The sequence below is a fragment of the Peromyscus maniculatus genome, chromosome 4 (genome assembly GCF_049852395.1).
Source record: "Peromyscus maniculatus bairdii isolate BWxNUB_F1_BW_parent chromosome 4, HU_Pman_BW_mat_3.1, whole genome shotgun sequence".
Classification (NCBI taxonomy): Eukaryota; Metazoa; Chordata; class Mammalia; order Rodentia; family Cricetidae; genus Peromyscus; species Peromyscus maniculatus.
The window spans coordinates 110,641,356-110,656,592 of record NC_134855.1 but is presented as its reverse complement, the minus strand read 5'-3'; the positions used below and the strand labels follow the sequence as shown (position 1 = coordinate 110,656,592).

The window sequence follows — 15,237 nt, the reverse complement described above, 5'->3', positions numbered from 1 at the left end:
AACCAAAAACAACAAAAACAGAAAAGAAAGCAAGTTTCCAGAACACACCAGGCTCCCTCATCTTTCTTTTTGAGACAAGGGGCTCCCTTTGTAGCCCAGGTTGGCCTTGAACTCGCTATCTTCCTGCCCTGATCAACCTCCCGGATGCTGGGATTTCAGCCGCACCCTCATGACCTCCTGTCCTTAGATGAGCCAGACCAGGACCCTCCCTGGTCAGCTCAGGTCTCTGGGCCCGCCTTCCAGGAACGTGCAGCCCGGTTCCCCCCCCCCCCCCCCGCCCCCGCCCCCGCCCCGCGCCCCGGCGCGCGAACGCCGATTGGCCAGGACGAGACCGGGCGTGACGTCAGGCCCCGCCCCTCCGCCCTTCGACCCCGCCCCGTGGGGGGTGGGCTGGCAGTTTAGTCTAGGGCAGCTGAAACCGGTTTGAGAGGCGGCTGTCTCTGGGCTCCGCGCTGCCCCGGGCCACCTAAGGGAGCGCTGGCGAGGCGCTGACGCTCGGCTCCGTCGGCCGCGGCCCAGGTCTCGGCGCGGCGCGGCTCGCCTCGGCAGGTGAGGGGGGCCGGCGGGCGGCGGTGCGGGCGGGCGCTCGTGCGGAGGTGCGGGCGGGCGGGCCTGGCGTCCCGGAGCCGCGCTGCGCGGCTGGAGCCCCGGCTGCCCCGCGCTGCCGCGTCCCTCCGAGCGGCGTGACCCAGGACCGCCACGGAAATACCGGGCGGAAAATTGGGGAACAAAGAGACGGCAGAGCTGGAGCCGGAGCCCTCCGTGCCTCCCTCCTTCCTTCCCTCCCTGGGCGCCACCTCTGCCACCTCGCGCCGGCGCTTGGTGACTCGCGCCGTTTTGACAGCTGCTTATTTTCCCAAATTGCCTAAAATTAGTGCCCACAAAAGGAACTCCGGGGAACAGTACGGGAGGGTGGGTAGAGCCCAGGGCTGCTGGGGAACTCGGTCGTCGGTGACGTTTTAGGGTTGCGGTCCTCTCTTTCTCGGCGTCGCCGGCTTCATCAGCCGGGTCCGGCCAGAAGAGCAGGGAATCCAGCCAGGGATTCTCTGAGCAGGCGAGCCGGCTGGTTGGGGCTAGTGGACCCCTCCGTACTCCTTGTCCCCTGTCGCCCCGCTTTTACCCACTTACTCTACCCTTCAGGCTGCTGCTTGTTACACTTTTAACACTTACATAACGAAATAGATACAAGCTGTTAGTCTTTCTTCCCGCATTGCCCAATGATCCAGAAACAAACGGCACAGAAGAAAACAGGTAAACTGCATGCATTGGCTTAAGTACTAGGGGAAATCGGTGTGTTAAACACAATTGAAATCTGCCAAGAAAGCTGCAGGAAACTTGGACCCAGAGTTAATGAACACAAAAGAGTGTGTACAAAAAGTTGGCGGGTGAATCAACTATTGGCATATAGCAAAACTGTACGATAAATACATATAAAAATAATATCAACATAAAATGAAATGGATAAATGTCTAAAGTCTAAAGCTGATGAAAATGTTAATTTGGCTTAATGAAATCTCCATAATTGCTTGCTTAGTGAAAAATCCATTCTTGTTTAAAATATTGGCTTGAAGTATATGGAGGTCTGAGAAGTGGGGCCATAATGATCCCCTGTCAACATGAGCAGAAATCAATATGGTCACTTAACCTGTTTCTTGATTGTAGGATATTCTGAGGATCAAAGCTGTGGGAATCTAGGGAAGAGCGAGGAGAATTAGAAACAGCTTCTTAGTTTTAAAGGAAAACAGACGTTCCTTTGGCTAGAAATACACGCTTTAGCTAAAAATACCCACTTATACTTCATCTGTAAACGAAATGTTCCTGTACCCTTGGTTAGCTTAAATCTCCAGTTTGTTTCTCAAGCTGGTAAACTGGTTAGGTCCACTTTTGAACGTTTAACAAAAAGAGTAAACTTTATTTTGCCAGGTAGGGGGAACTGAAAAGTTTTCATGTAAACAAGTTACAATGGCATTTAAGAACCCCCCAGTCTTATAATAACGTTAAAATGGGCCAGGCCTGGTGGTGCCACCTCTAATCCAGGCACTTAAGAGGTGGAGGTAGGCAGATCTCTGAATTTAAGGCCAGCCAGGGCTTCGAGTGAGATCCTGCCTCAAAAATAAGTAAGCAAATTAAGTTAAATAACTGCTCAAATTCAGCTGAAAGTGCTGTGTAGTATCTATCTCTGGACAGTACAAATTGGAGGTTGTATTGGAAAGAAATTACCAAAGCCTAAACAACAAAAACCTCTCCAGAAATGTAGTGTGTAATAAGGTGATTGGTAAGCTGGTTATCTGTCTGATCAGCGAAGTATGCAAGGTGACAAGAATTTTTTACTACTTTATATAGCTGAAAGACCTCCATCCAAGTTGGGATATTTTTGTTTGTTTAGCAGCAGAAATAAAGGTAGATGTGTCAAGTTTGGGATTCTCAGTAGAAAGGTACTTTTTAAAGCTGTCACCGTTGTTTTGGAGGCAGTTGGGTGCCAAGCTATATGCTTCAGTCCTGCACCAAAATTTTGGCCTCTGTCCATCGTCAAATAAACTGCCATTGAAGCAGCTTCCCAGGTGACAATTGAACTAGATTGCTGACTTTTGACAATTCAAGTGGACAATTCAATTCTCTCCTGGGGTGGATCAGTGCTTCCTTCCGTGTGTGTGTGTGTGTGTGTGTGTGTGTGTGTGTGTGTGTGTGTGTGTCTGTCTGTCTGTCTGTCTGTCTGTCGGTCTCTGTGTGATGCACGCACTGCAGCTGGTCACTGCCGACTTGCTGTAGCTATTTCATTCACTACTGAAAGCTTGTTGGTTTCTCTTTTATTAAATATACAGACTGTTCCTGGTTGTCCTAATATAGTAGGCGTCTAGAGCTAAGTTTGTACCGCTAGAGCTAAGTTTGTACCGCTGTTGGTTTGAATACGTGAGAATAATTACGAGTGACTTACTTTACTGAATTGGTTATTGCCAATTGATGAATAGTTGGCTGAATACCAACTCTGCAGTCTTCTCTATAAGATTGTCCTTAAGTTTAGAATTGTAAACACCGGGTAAAAGTTCAAGTTACTGTTAAAAATTGACAAGCTGGTTAGACTCAGCAGAAAGGGATGATTGCTTTTCAGCCCCATTTCAGAAGGCCTAAATTTAATTTCTAGGACGTTCATGGTAGGAGAGAACTGACTCCTGCAAATTGTCTTTTTGACCCTCACGCATATACCTTGGTTCTCCCTCCCTGCCTTCCTTTTTTTTTTTTTGCGCATACATGCAAATAAATTGAGCATGGTTATTCAACCATATTGCTGAGTTATGGGTTTAAGCTGTTCCTTAAAATTAATTCAGTATTCCAGGCGGTGGTAGCAAACCTTTAATCCCAGCACTGGATTGGCAGAAGCAGGCAGGCAGATCTGAGAGTTGGAGGCTAGCCTGATCTACAGAGTGAATTCTGGGATAGCCAGGGCTACAAAAAGAAACCCTGTCTTGAAAAAACAGTCCCATCCCATCCCCCCAGATCAGTAACTTTAAATCTTTTTTTGTTAGGTTTAGGGCTTTCTTGATATAATTTGGATCTGTTAAATGGAGGGTTGCAGTGGTTCAATGAACATTTTACTTATTAGAAAATGTTTGTATGGTCAGGATCATACTCAGGTTTTTGTCAGTTATCCTAAAAGAACTATTGAAGTGTGCAGGTAGCAGGCTAATTAATCTAGAACTGTTTTTATATGAAGATGTTCTTGAACAGTTCTAGCACAGGATATATTCACATGAGTAGATCTTGTTTACTCTTAGACACAGAAAATCAAATAAGGTTTTTATAAATTATTTTGCTCACGGAGAAGTTTTCTCCTGTGTAGTCTTGGACTTTTTAACCAAAACCAGTATTGCCAAATATGGGACTCTGTTCAAGTACAGCATGATACCACATTATTAATTTTGTTTTACCTCTGTATGTAAAAATATATATGATATTGTACATTTATAAAATAACTTTCAGCATTACATTTTCTAATTGGCGTAAATGTGACGATGCATCCATAGTGTGTAGCTAATATTAATTATGGACTCTTGATTACTTACCAGCCCTCTCTAGGTATTACACATAGATAAGGTTTTAGGACCTCAGACCTATTGCTGTTTTGAACTGTGGAGGACTGCTCAGTCACTGTGTGATGCTAGCAACACTATTGGCCTCTGCCCACTAGATTCTAGAAGCATCCCTATTCATAAATAAAATGAAATTAGCTGGTAGATTAAGGGATATGATGCCAAATAAAGATTTTACTGAAATTCTTTTAGAGACCTGGATTATTTCTGCACAAAAGTCTATTTTTTGGATAGTTGAATAATTATTTGAATTGTTATGTAAACCATATGAAGAATGTGTTCTTCGTTTAATCTTAGTAACTATCTTGAGATGTGTGTGTCTATGCATATGTATATATTTAAAAAGTAATTTCCTGCCTTCCCTTAGTTATTTAAGGTAGGCTATGGTGAACAAATGTACTTAGCTAAGTCTGGAGGCGGGAAGGAAAAATTAGAGAGAAAATATGAATAAGAAGGCAAAGGATCTTAGCCTTAGAAGTATAGATTTCTGTAAATAAAATCTGTGCAGTGAGGAAGAATGTTCTCCTTGGTTAAGACATAGTACTGAGAAGAGATTTAGAAGCCAGAGTACCGGGAGATGTGATTTTGAATGATGTTGACTGGAGAGAATGCTGTAGCCACATGAACATCAGATCGAGTTTTTTTGATAATAGATTACAGTTAAACTAAATTTAAAGAATCAGAGTGTGCTGTCTATGAAGAAAAAAATCTGAAAAGACATAATTTTGAGGAAGGATGTGTGTGGGTAGCAAGTTAACATTGTATATTAGAAACAGATTCATAAGCTTTTTACCAAACAGCTAGTTTCTGTAAGATGTGCTGAAGGACTCCAGTTGCTTTTTTGTTACTAAAATAGAAGTCTCTAGTTGAGCTTTTTCTGTTTATAGGTTTTCTTTCCTTTCCACACTAACCTGGGCCTGGTTAGGAAAGATAGGTTGACTTAGCACAGCTGCTTATCTAAAGAGAAAGTATGTGGCAAGAGAATCTTGACTCCCTAAAAATAAAAAGTTTGAACACATTTGTTTTGCAATATTTTTGGTCCACACCTTCTTGGTTTTTGGAAAGTAAGTGTAACAAAACTAAGTCTAGCTGGAAACTTCCTCCTTAATGCAATCAATTTGTATATTAGGACTCTGAAATGACTACTTGAATATTTTGTTTGTATCCTTTCTTTTTAACCTTTTTCTTATCAAAGTTTTTATTTATTTATTTATTTTTTATTTTTTAGTTCTTCTAGGCAGGGTTTCTCTGTATAGCTTTGCGCCTTTCCTGGATCTCGCTTTGTAGACCAGGCTGGCCTCAAACTCACAAAGATCCGCCTGGCTCTGCCTTCTGAGTGCTGGGATTAAAGGCTTGCGCCACCACTGCCCGGCTAAAGATTTATTTATTTATTTATTATGTATACAGTGTTCTGCCTGCACGTATCCCTTCAGGCCAGAAGAGGGCACCAGATCTATTATAGATGGTTGTAAGCCACCATGTGGTTGCTGGGAATTGAACTCAGGAACTCTGGAAGAATAGCCAGTGCTCTTAACCTCTGAACCATCTCCCCAGCCCCAAAGAAGCAGCAGCCAGAAACTGATTGTTCTGGAACTTTTATTTTTTTTTTTTTAAGATTTATTTATTATGTATACAGAAGAGGGTGCCAGATCTCATTACAGATGGTTGTGAGCCACCATGTGGGTACTGGGAATTGAGAAGGCATAAAGTTGGGATAAAAGGTAGAGGGCACTAGAGGGAGCTGGAGTGAGGTAGTAGGATGTGGATATGATCAAATTGTATAAACATTTTTAAAGAAAAGGTTATTTTAAAAGTTTTAAAAAATTGTCATAGAATTGCATAGTTATTAAATATCTTTTGCTTGTTTAAAACAAGATCTCTTTATAGTCCCGGCTGTCCTGGAACTCAGAGATTCCCCCTACCTCTGCTTCCCGAGAGCTGGGATTATAGGTGTGAACCAATTAAATATTTTTGTTTGTTTGTTTATTTTTTTTAGACAGGGTTTCTGGAACTCCTCATAGACCAGGCTGGCCTTGAATTCTGTAGATCAAGACTACCTCTGCCTTCTGAATGCTGAGCTTAAAGGCAGGCACCACCACCACCACCACCACCACCACCACCACCACCACCACCACCACCCCAGTCAAATAAATATTTTTCTAAATAACACTTATTTAAGTGTATGTATGTATAGAGCGCCGGTCAAGGACAGTTTTCAAGAATCAGTTTTCTTCCACTTGGGTCCTGGGGATCAAACTCATCAGGCTTGGGGCTTTTACTCTCTGAGCCATCTCATTGACCCCCTTCTTTGTTAAGACAGGGGCTCATATATTGTAGGTTGGCTTCCAACTGACTGTAACATGGATAACTTTGAACTTCTGATCTCTCACAGCCACCATGCTAGGTTTATGTGATACTGGGGATTGAATCCAGGGTATTGTGCTCTTGATCAACTGAACAACACCCCTAACCCCATTGTGTACCAATGGTAAAATACTATTATTTTTGTATACAATTAGTGACTATTTTTCTTTTCTTTCCTAGCAGAAATTCTAAAATAAATCTATCAGAATGACACCTTCTCAGGTCACCTTTGAAATAAGAGGAACTCTTTTACCAGGTAAAGTTTTACTCTAGAATATTTTTAAAAAATTAATCATTTAAAAAAATGTCCCCCTTTATGTGTATGGGTTGCATGTATATCTGTGCACCATGTGCATATAATTGCTGTAGAGCCCAGAAGAGGGTGTCAGATTCCCTGGATCCTCTGGAACTGTTGTGAGCCAACATTTGAGTGCCTGGAGTTTAACTGTGGCTTCTGAAGAACAGCCAGTGCTCTTAACCTGAGCCATCTCTGCAGCCCCTCTTTCTGCTTTATTGAAGCAGAGATCATATCTGCCCCAGGAATGTCCTTCTTGGTGTTCTCAGCATTGTCCATCAGTGCACCTTCTCAGGTGACACCTGTGCTCCTCTTGGCACCTACATAGAAGGATACAGCAGCATGCCAGTTTGGTGTCGTCCTGTGCTTCCCTCCCCTTTTAAAAATTGCCACAAAGACCTTGCCTTTTTCTTTTCTTTTCTTTTCTTTTCTGTTTTTTGTTTTTCTTTTTGTTTTTTTTTGTTATTTTGTCAGCTCCCTCCCTCTCCAAGCTGAGGACCGAACCTAGGGCCTTGCGCTTGCTAGGCAAGCACTCTACCACTGAGCTAAATCCCCAACCCTGACCTTGCCTTTGTTAATGTTACCTTGGCTACCTCTTTTTTTTTTTTTTTTTTTTTTTTTTTTGGTTTCTTGAGACAGGATTTCTCTGTGTAGTTTGGTGCCTGTCCTAGATCTTACTCTGTTGACCAGGCTGGCCTGGAACTCACAGAGATCCTCCTGGCTCTGCCTCCTGAGTGCTGGGATTAAAGGCATGCACGCCCCCCCCCCCCCCCCTTGGCTGCCTCTTTTTAAAAACAAGGTCTTTGTATCTCTGGCTGGCTTGGAATTCAGTGATCTTCTTACCTCTGCCTCCCAAGTACTGGATTAAAAGTGTGTGCTTCCCCACCTGGTCAGTGTCACTTTTTTTTTTGGCAAGTGGACACACAGGTGTCTTTTAAAATTTTATTTATTTACATTTTATGTATGAGTGCTCTGCATACCTGCAAGCCAGAAAAGGGCATCAGATCCTATTACAGATGGTTGTGAGCCACCATGGGGTTGCTGGAAGTTGAACTCAGGAAAAGCAGCCAGTGCCTTAACTGCTGAGCCATCTCTCCAGCCCCTCAATGTCTCTGATTTTAAATTCTGCTACTTGTGAATTTTCTTTATATCATTTTCTAATATCTGTTAAAGTACCATGAAGTAATTTTGTTGTAAGGTATCATACCAAAACACTGCCACACTTGGGTTTGAATATTGCTATTTGCTATGTTCTGCTTATATCAGCTGCCTTTCAGTTCTCCAAATCTGCTACTCCCCCCTCCCCTATTCCTCTTTTGTGAGTTTTTGTTTTTTTTCAAATTCTGTTTTCCTCTGCCTCCATATGTGACCCTTAACTCTCACCTTTTTCGAGGTGAGAGCCTCTGAGACATTTCCTCAGGTTCTGGCACTATTTTTGCAGCATTCTCTAGAGATTTTTAGAATTACTTGAGTAATTTGCCCTATAGACAAATGGTAAGCTTTATGACAACATGATCTTGTCTTAATGATAAATTTCTGAACCTAGCACAGAGCTTGGTACAGACAGATGAGGAGCATAGTAAATGTCTTCAAAGAATAAATGATTGACTGATTCTATAGCTAACATGCTTGTTCTAGCAATCACCACAGCAATTGATTGTGTGTACCTGCATGTGTTTTCCTGTGTGCACGTGCATTTCCGGTTATGTCCTCAGCCAGAAAACCTAGTACAGCTGTACTCCTTTACTCTGGGCTGTTATTCTTCAGACTGCAGATTGCCAATGGTTAGCTTGATGGTGTGGGTCTCACTGGCTGTTGCTCACCTCTGGACCTATGTGGAGCCTCCTTAGAGAGACTGCAGACTAAACTGTACTCTGTCTGAAACAGGGTCTCATGTATTTCAGGCTTGCCTGGAATTTTCTAGGTAGCCAAGGATCCTCGTGCTTCCATTTCCCAAGTGGTGGGATTACAGGTTTTAGGGATTAAGGCTAGAGCTGTTATACTTCCACAGCCTCCATACTATACTCTTGAAGGGAATTGTAAGTAGGCAGGTTAAGTTAAAAGAAACTGACCACATCAAGCAGATGAACTGATCAGAGTAAGCCACAAAGTAACCAACTTTGCGAATGGGCAGGCACTCAGTTTTAGGGAGTGAAGCAGAGATGGTTGATACTCATGACTAGATGAGAAGGGAGGTAGAGGAGCAGAGGTGGGTGTTGGAGGAGACTTCCCAACAGCTATTAATTAATATTTCTCTAGAATTCTTAGTATGTTTTTGGGAGCACAATGTTAGCACTCTGGAGGTGGAGATGGGTGCCTCCCTGTAAGTTCAAGGACAGCCAGAGCTACATAGTAAGACCCTGTCTCCAAAAAACAAAATAAGAAAACAAAAAACAAACAAAAACCCTTTTTGGTGTTTATTTCTTGAAGTTGGAAGTGTCAAGCCTTGATCACTTTGCTACTTGCATGCTTGTTATTTGCTTACTAAGTAGTTGAACAAATGAAGAAAAGCTTGTTCCAGTGCCTATTTCTTTTTGCTGCCTCTGGTTCTGGAGAGATGAGTCACATTAACTTACAAGGGGATAGAATGGCAGTGGGTCAGAAGCCGTGCCTGAGGCTCCCTTTCTTGACTCAAGGAGATTCTGAAGACAGTTATAGCTGACTGTTCTCTTCTTGCTTCCTAAAATCGGAAAATTTCCTGTTTGGAAAAGCCTGGCGGTTCTGATTTCTTTTTATTTTTATTTTTATTTATTTATTTTTTAAAGATTTATTTATTTATTATGTATACAGGAGAGGGTGCCAGATCTCATTACAGATGGTTGTGAGCCACCATGTAAGTGCTGGGAATTGAACTTGGTTCTGATTTCTTTAGGAGAGGTTTTTGCAATATGTGGAAGCTGTGATACCCTGGGAAACTGGAATCCTCAAAATGCTGTGGCTCTTCTTCCAGAGAACGAGACAGGAGAAAGGTGAGTACAGAAATGCCAGGTTATAGAATAATGGTGACATTTGTATTATAAACTAGGGACTACTGAGGTAATCTGTATATAGTGTTTCTTTTAGTTTAATTTTTATGAAAGTTGTCATGTACACAATTTCAAAAGAGTAAAATCACTGTACAAAGTTTGTGGAAAAAGAGATTCCTTAACTTCCATTCCAAACTTTTAACATCTTTTGACTCTTATCATTCTCACCCCCCTTTTATTCATTAACATTTTTTATTGTACATGTATATTTGTGTACAATATTTGTATATTTGTATGTTTGCTTGCCACTGTGTGTGTTTGAGTCAGGACAAGTTGCAGGAGTCAGCTCTCTTCTGCCATCTGGGTGCTGGGGATAGAACTCAGGTGAGCAGGCTTGGCAGCAAGCACCTTTACTCACCGGTCCATCCCAAAGAACCCATCTCTCCTGAGAGAGCCCCCCTCCATTTTGGATGAACTAGGAATTTAACCTAAGACTTTGCACACGCTAAGCAAGTCCTAAACCACTGAGTTACACACACAGCCATTTCCTTTATATTTTGAGATGATATCTTGCTGAGTTACCCAGGGCTGGTCTTGAGCCTTGAACTTGAGACCTATCTCAGCTTCCTCAGTTGTTGGGCAGGCCTGTGCCACTAGACTATCTTTACCAACCATTATGTTTCCAAATGGGCTTTTCTCATTTAAAACAAAATCTAGGTATTCTCTCTAGATTTCTCAGTCCATTGCTGCTTTTATCTTTCTTTGTATGTGTGTGTTTGTGGGGGGGGGATCAAATATTGGCCCTCATACATGCTAAACATGCATACTGCCATTGAACTGTTGTTATTATTATATTATTGTTTTGAGACTTTTCTTGAACTTGTGACCCTCCTGCTTCAGTTTTCTGAGTGCTGAGATTGCAGGCACACACATCCACACCTGGTATATGAAGTTATTTTTGTTTTGGGGGAAGCGTGGGGGATTGAACATAGGGCCTTTGTACATGCAAGAGGAATGTTTTCCTACTGAGCTCTTTACTTGTCCTTTTTTTCACTCTCTTGTTTTTTTTTAATTGTATTTGTTTATGTATATATTATTTATTTATGTGTATATATGTGTCTGAATTAACCCATGCCATGGCATGTGTAGACAACTTTTGTGAATAGGTTCTCTTCTACCAAGTGGGTCTTGGGAATCAAACTCAGGTTATCTGGCTTGGTGGCAAGTGTCTTTACTCTATTTGATTTTTTATTTTATTTTATTTTATTTTTTTGAGGGTTTTTCTGTACAGCCCTGGCTGTCCTGGAACTCACAGAGGTCAGCCTGCCCCTGCCTCCTATATGCTGGGTTTCTTTAATTCTTTTTTTTTTTTTTTTTTTTAAAAAGATTTATTTATTTATTATGTATACAGTGTTCTGCATGCATGTGTCCTTGCAGGCCAGAAGAGGGCACCAGATCTCATTACGGGTGGTTGTGAGCCACCATGTGGTTGGTGGGAATTGAACTCAGGACCTCTGGAGGAGCAGTCAGTGCTCTTAACCACTGAGCCATCTCTCCAGCCCAAGGTTTCTTTAATTCTTTAACCACTGCCTGGCTAACTGTCTTTACTCATTGAGCCATCTTGCTGCCTCTTAAAAAAAAAAAAAGAGAGAAGAAAAAAATTGTTTTTGAGACAAGATCTCACCATGTATCTCTTGCTGGCCTAGAGCTTACTATGTAGATCAGGCTGCCTTGAACTCAAAGAGATCTGCCCTTTTGGGTGCTGGGATTAAAGGTGTACACCACCATGCCTGGCTTAGCTTCTGTTTTTATTTTGTATTTTGAGACCGGATCTTAACTAAGTTACTCAGAATATACTTGGACTCATACTATAGTCCAAGCCAAACTTGATCTTGAGCTTGCAAATTTCCTGTGTTAGTCTCCAAAGCAGTTGGTGTCACAAGTGTGTGTCACTATACTTGGCTGAAACTACTTTCTGGGATGTATGTGATATTAATGAGTAAAACATGTAGTCATTAGTAGCATTAAGTTCAGTATAAGCTTGTTGCTAGTGCAATGGACTAGGAAAGGGCAGATCTAGGTGTATGCAGTTAACTGTAATCTTGGGCAGAGTTCATGGATCCAGGCTTTAATTTTCTAATCTTCATGGCAGAGTGGTTAGGATAGAATTGATAGATGTCAACAAAGGTGGCACTTATTTCAATTGTGGACATTTGTGTTGCTGTTGTCCTAAATATTGTACGTAAACGTCTAGTGTCCCTATGAGAAATACCAGCGGGGTGATTTTAAGTTAAAGGACAAAAGACAGTTAGGCTTGGGACTATAACTTACCAGTGTTCATGGTTCACTTATGGCCAAAACCTTTTAGTGGTCAGTTGGAAGACAAGAGAAGATTGACATTATATATTGCTTTGATTTGATTGTCTGGCGTTCTTGTGGTTCTGTGTATAGCTGATTCCTTCTTATTCTTTAGCTCTCAGTCAGATATTTTCTCACTGAGGATTCTGCTCTAAAGCTTCCTCCCAAATTTGGAGTGTTTTTGTTTTTTCTTTCTTCTTTTTTTTATTTTTCATCTTTTTTTTTTTTTTTTTTGGTTTTTCGAGACAGGGTTTCTCTGTTTAGCTTTGCGCCTTTCTTGGAACTCGCTTTGGAGACCAGGCTGGCCTCGAACTCACAGAGATCCGCCTGCCTCTGCCTCCCGAGTGCTGGGATTAAAGGCGTGCGCCACCACCGCCCGGCTCTTCTTTTTTTTAAACACAGGGTCTTACCATGTAGCTGAGGCTTGCCTTGAACTTGCTATGCAGTCCACTCAGACCTAGAACTCAGAATTTTTCTGCCTCAACCATCCAAGTACTGGTGTTACAGACCTATACCTCCCTACCTGGCCTTGTTAGTTTAGTGTTTGTTTTCGTTTTTTTGTTTTTGTTTTTGTTTTTCAAGACAGGGTTTAGTTTTGGTGCCTGTCCTGGATCTTGTTCTGTAGACCAGGCTAGCACTAACATCGAACTCACAGAGATCTGGCTGGTTCTGCCTCCCGAGTGCTGGGATTAAAGGCATGGGCCACCACTGCCTGGCTAGTTTAGTGTTTGTAGTTTGCTTATGTATTTGTTTACCCACACAGGAAAGCAAACTCCTTGAGAATGGGGTTAACACTGCATTCTCACTGCCTGCTGGACAAGCCTGGAGTAAAATCATGGGTAGGATGTAGTTGGATTTTTCTTTGAGCCGCCAGCTCACATATGACATGGAGACTTATTAATTATGAAAGTTTGGCCTTAGCTTAGGATTGTTCTCAGCTAGCTCTTATAACTTAAATTAACCTACTTATATTAATCTACGTTCTGCCATGTGGTGTTACCTTTCTTTCATCCTGCACCTCCTGTTTCATCTCCATGTCTTGCTGGTGAATCTTACATGCATACATTCAGCCCTATGTCTTCCTCTCTCTGCCTGCAAGTCTCACCTATTCTCTTCTGTCTAGCTATTGGCCATTTAACTTTTTATTACACCAATCACAGGAACACATCTTCACTTAGTGTACAAGTATCCCACAACAGTAGGGTCCTTATTTGAGAACTTTTGTGAATTATGAGTTCTTTATACATTTTACTTTGATATTGATGTTTGTTTGGTTTCTTTTTTGTCCCCAATCCACCAGTATGTTATGGAAAGCAACGATTGCTCTCAGTAGAGGAATATCAATTCAGTACCGCTACTTCAGAGGGTGCTTTTTAGAACCAAAGGTATGTTTTTCTTTATTTTCCAATTTCTTTAGGACTTTCAAAAGCAACTGCTTTAAGTTTGAAAACATTAGAAGTTAAATGAGTATGTTTTGGTCAAATAGGAATAGAACTCTCAATAACATTTTCATACCAAAAACAAAAACAGAAAAACAAGTAAGTACCTACTTCACAGACAAACATTGTCTGTCATGGGATTTTTAAAAGACTAATAAATAGTAAGTATGTTCTACAGTGTTATCTAATGCATGGATTTTCTGTAACTTTGTAAACTAGTATCAATTAAAATTTTTTTCATTTGTTTTTAATATTATATGGCATAAATACATTTAGAGAAGTACGTTAGCCAACTTTAAGCAAGTTACTGTTTTTAAAAATTATTTCATGGCAGTCATCTGTCTCTTAGTGGCTGCATTGTTTAACACCTACCAAAAGCAGAGTGATTCCTCTTAGAGATTTCCATAGATGCTGCTGATCAGTCAGGGTCTTCTCCAAAAGTTTTGAGCATCTGTTGGTTCTCAATCTACCTGTTCACATTTATTATTTTAGGATTGTTTTAACTTTCAGAAAAGAAAATGTTAACTTGTTTCCTTAATTTACAGACATTGATTTATTTAGTGAAAGGATTCCTTCTTTCCCTTTGGATTTTTACCTTTGCCACACTTGTGCATGTGAACAAGGGTTTAGCAGGGGTGTAGGAAACAAAACATGGACTAGGCCTTGGGAAAAAAATGTATTTCCCTTGGGAATTACAGAATACTTTTATATATGAACATATTAGCAACCACTGTTACCTCACTCTCAGCTGTCATAAAAACGGACAAATCCACTCTAGCTGTCTTTTGCACCTATTACGTTTTTTATTCCAAGAATATTTTGTAAACATTCAGTAATTGAACTGAAATTACATTGTGGGTAATCATGGTGTTGGCTTATCTTGACAATAGTCTAACAAAAAAGAGCATCTGCTTATTTGGTTGGTCTAGGGGTTGTACCTCATGGTCCAGTCCTCCAGTACAAATTGAGCAATATGTATGAGTAAACAAACCATGGCACTCAGGATTAGATGTATGAGAGTCCTGGTATACAGAAACTTTGTGTTATGGGAAATTAAATGTTATTTGGAAAGGAGGATCTGGACAGTGAAAGTGAGTCCTTTGGGCAGTTATATAAAACTATTGTCAACACAGGCCACAATAAGCCAACTTGTAGTGTGGTTATTTTCATGAAAAAAAAAATGTAACCAAAAGCAGCAGATTAGTCCACTGATACCTCTTGGAAAATTGGCAGGAAATCTGCCTAACAGTAACCAACTGAGTTTTCCCTTGTAATACTTGCAAAAGTTTACAGTATATGTTGGTGAGTGTGTTTCTTTAAGTAGGTGCTTGCTCTGTATCGTGTACACATGTACCGTGTGATGCAGGGGCTGCCCTGGTAAGTATGTTTTTCATGGACTAGAGTAAATAGCTACATAAAATCCCATGCATATGGCTACAGTCTTTTCCCCTCATGCCAGCTTAAAGTGACACTTCTAAAAGTTGCTAGCCTTTTTAAAATGAAACTTTTTTTTATTATAATTATTATGAAACTTTGTCTTAACAGTGTATTGCCAAATGATAGATGTAATGCAAGGAATCTTGAATAATGAAAATACGTGAATCAGTTGAATCCATATCTTATAAATATTATGGTTGATAGGAAAGCTGAAGTGGAAGATAAGCAGGTCACTGGACAGGAGTTTTAGGAGGTCTAGTTAGGCAGCTATAGAACTTGAGGCAGATGAG

The 15,237-nt window shown here is 41.1% G+C and overlaps 1 protein-coding gene across 12 annotated transcripts in view; it reads left to right on the top strand.

Moving 5' to 3' along the window:
* Positions 1–367: 367 nt before the first annotated feature.
* Positions 368–15,237, top strand: part of Gpcpd1 (glycerophosphocholine phosphodiesterase 1) — a 57,784-nt gene continuing 42,914 nt past the window's right edge. For 2 of the 12 annotated variants that reach the window (XM_076570697.1, XM_076570691.1), the window contains exons 1-4: positions 368–549; positions 6,636–6,708; positions 9,620–9,716; positions 13,372–13,456. Coding sequence is in view for 8 of the 12 variants with exons in the window: in XM_076570691.1 (XP_076426806.1) it covers positions 6,660–6,708; positions 9,620–9,716; positions 13,372–13,456 (231 nt within the window). In the remaining 4 variants the exon portion in view is untranslated. Of the gene's footprint in view, positions 550–571; positions 1,252–6,632; positions 6,709–9,619; positions 9,717–13,371; positions 13,457–15,237 lie in introns of those variants that run through there. The other 10 variants (XM_076570698.1, XM_076570688.1, XM_076570692.1 and 7 more) reach the window with 10 other exon arrangements.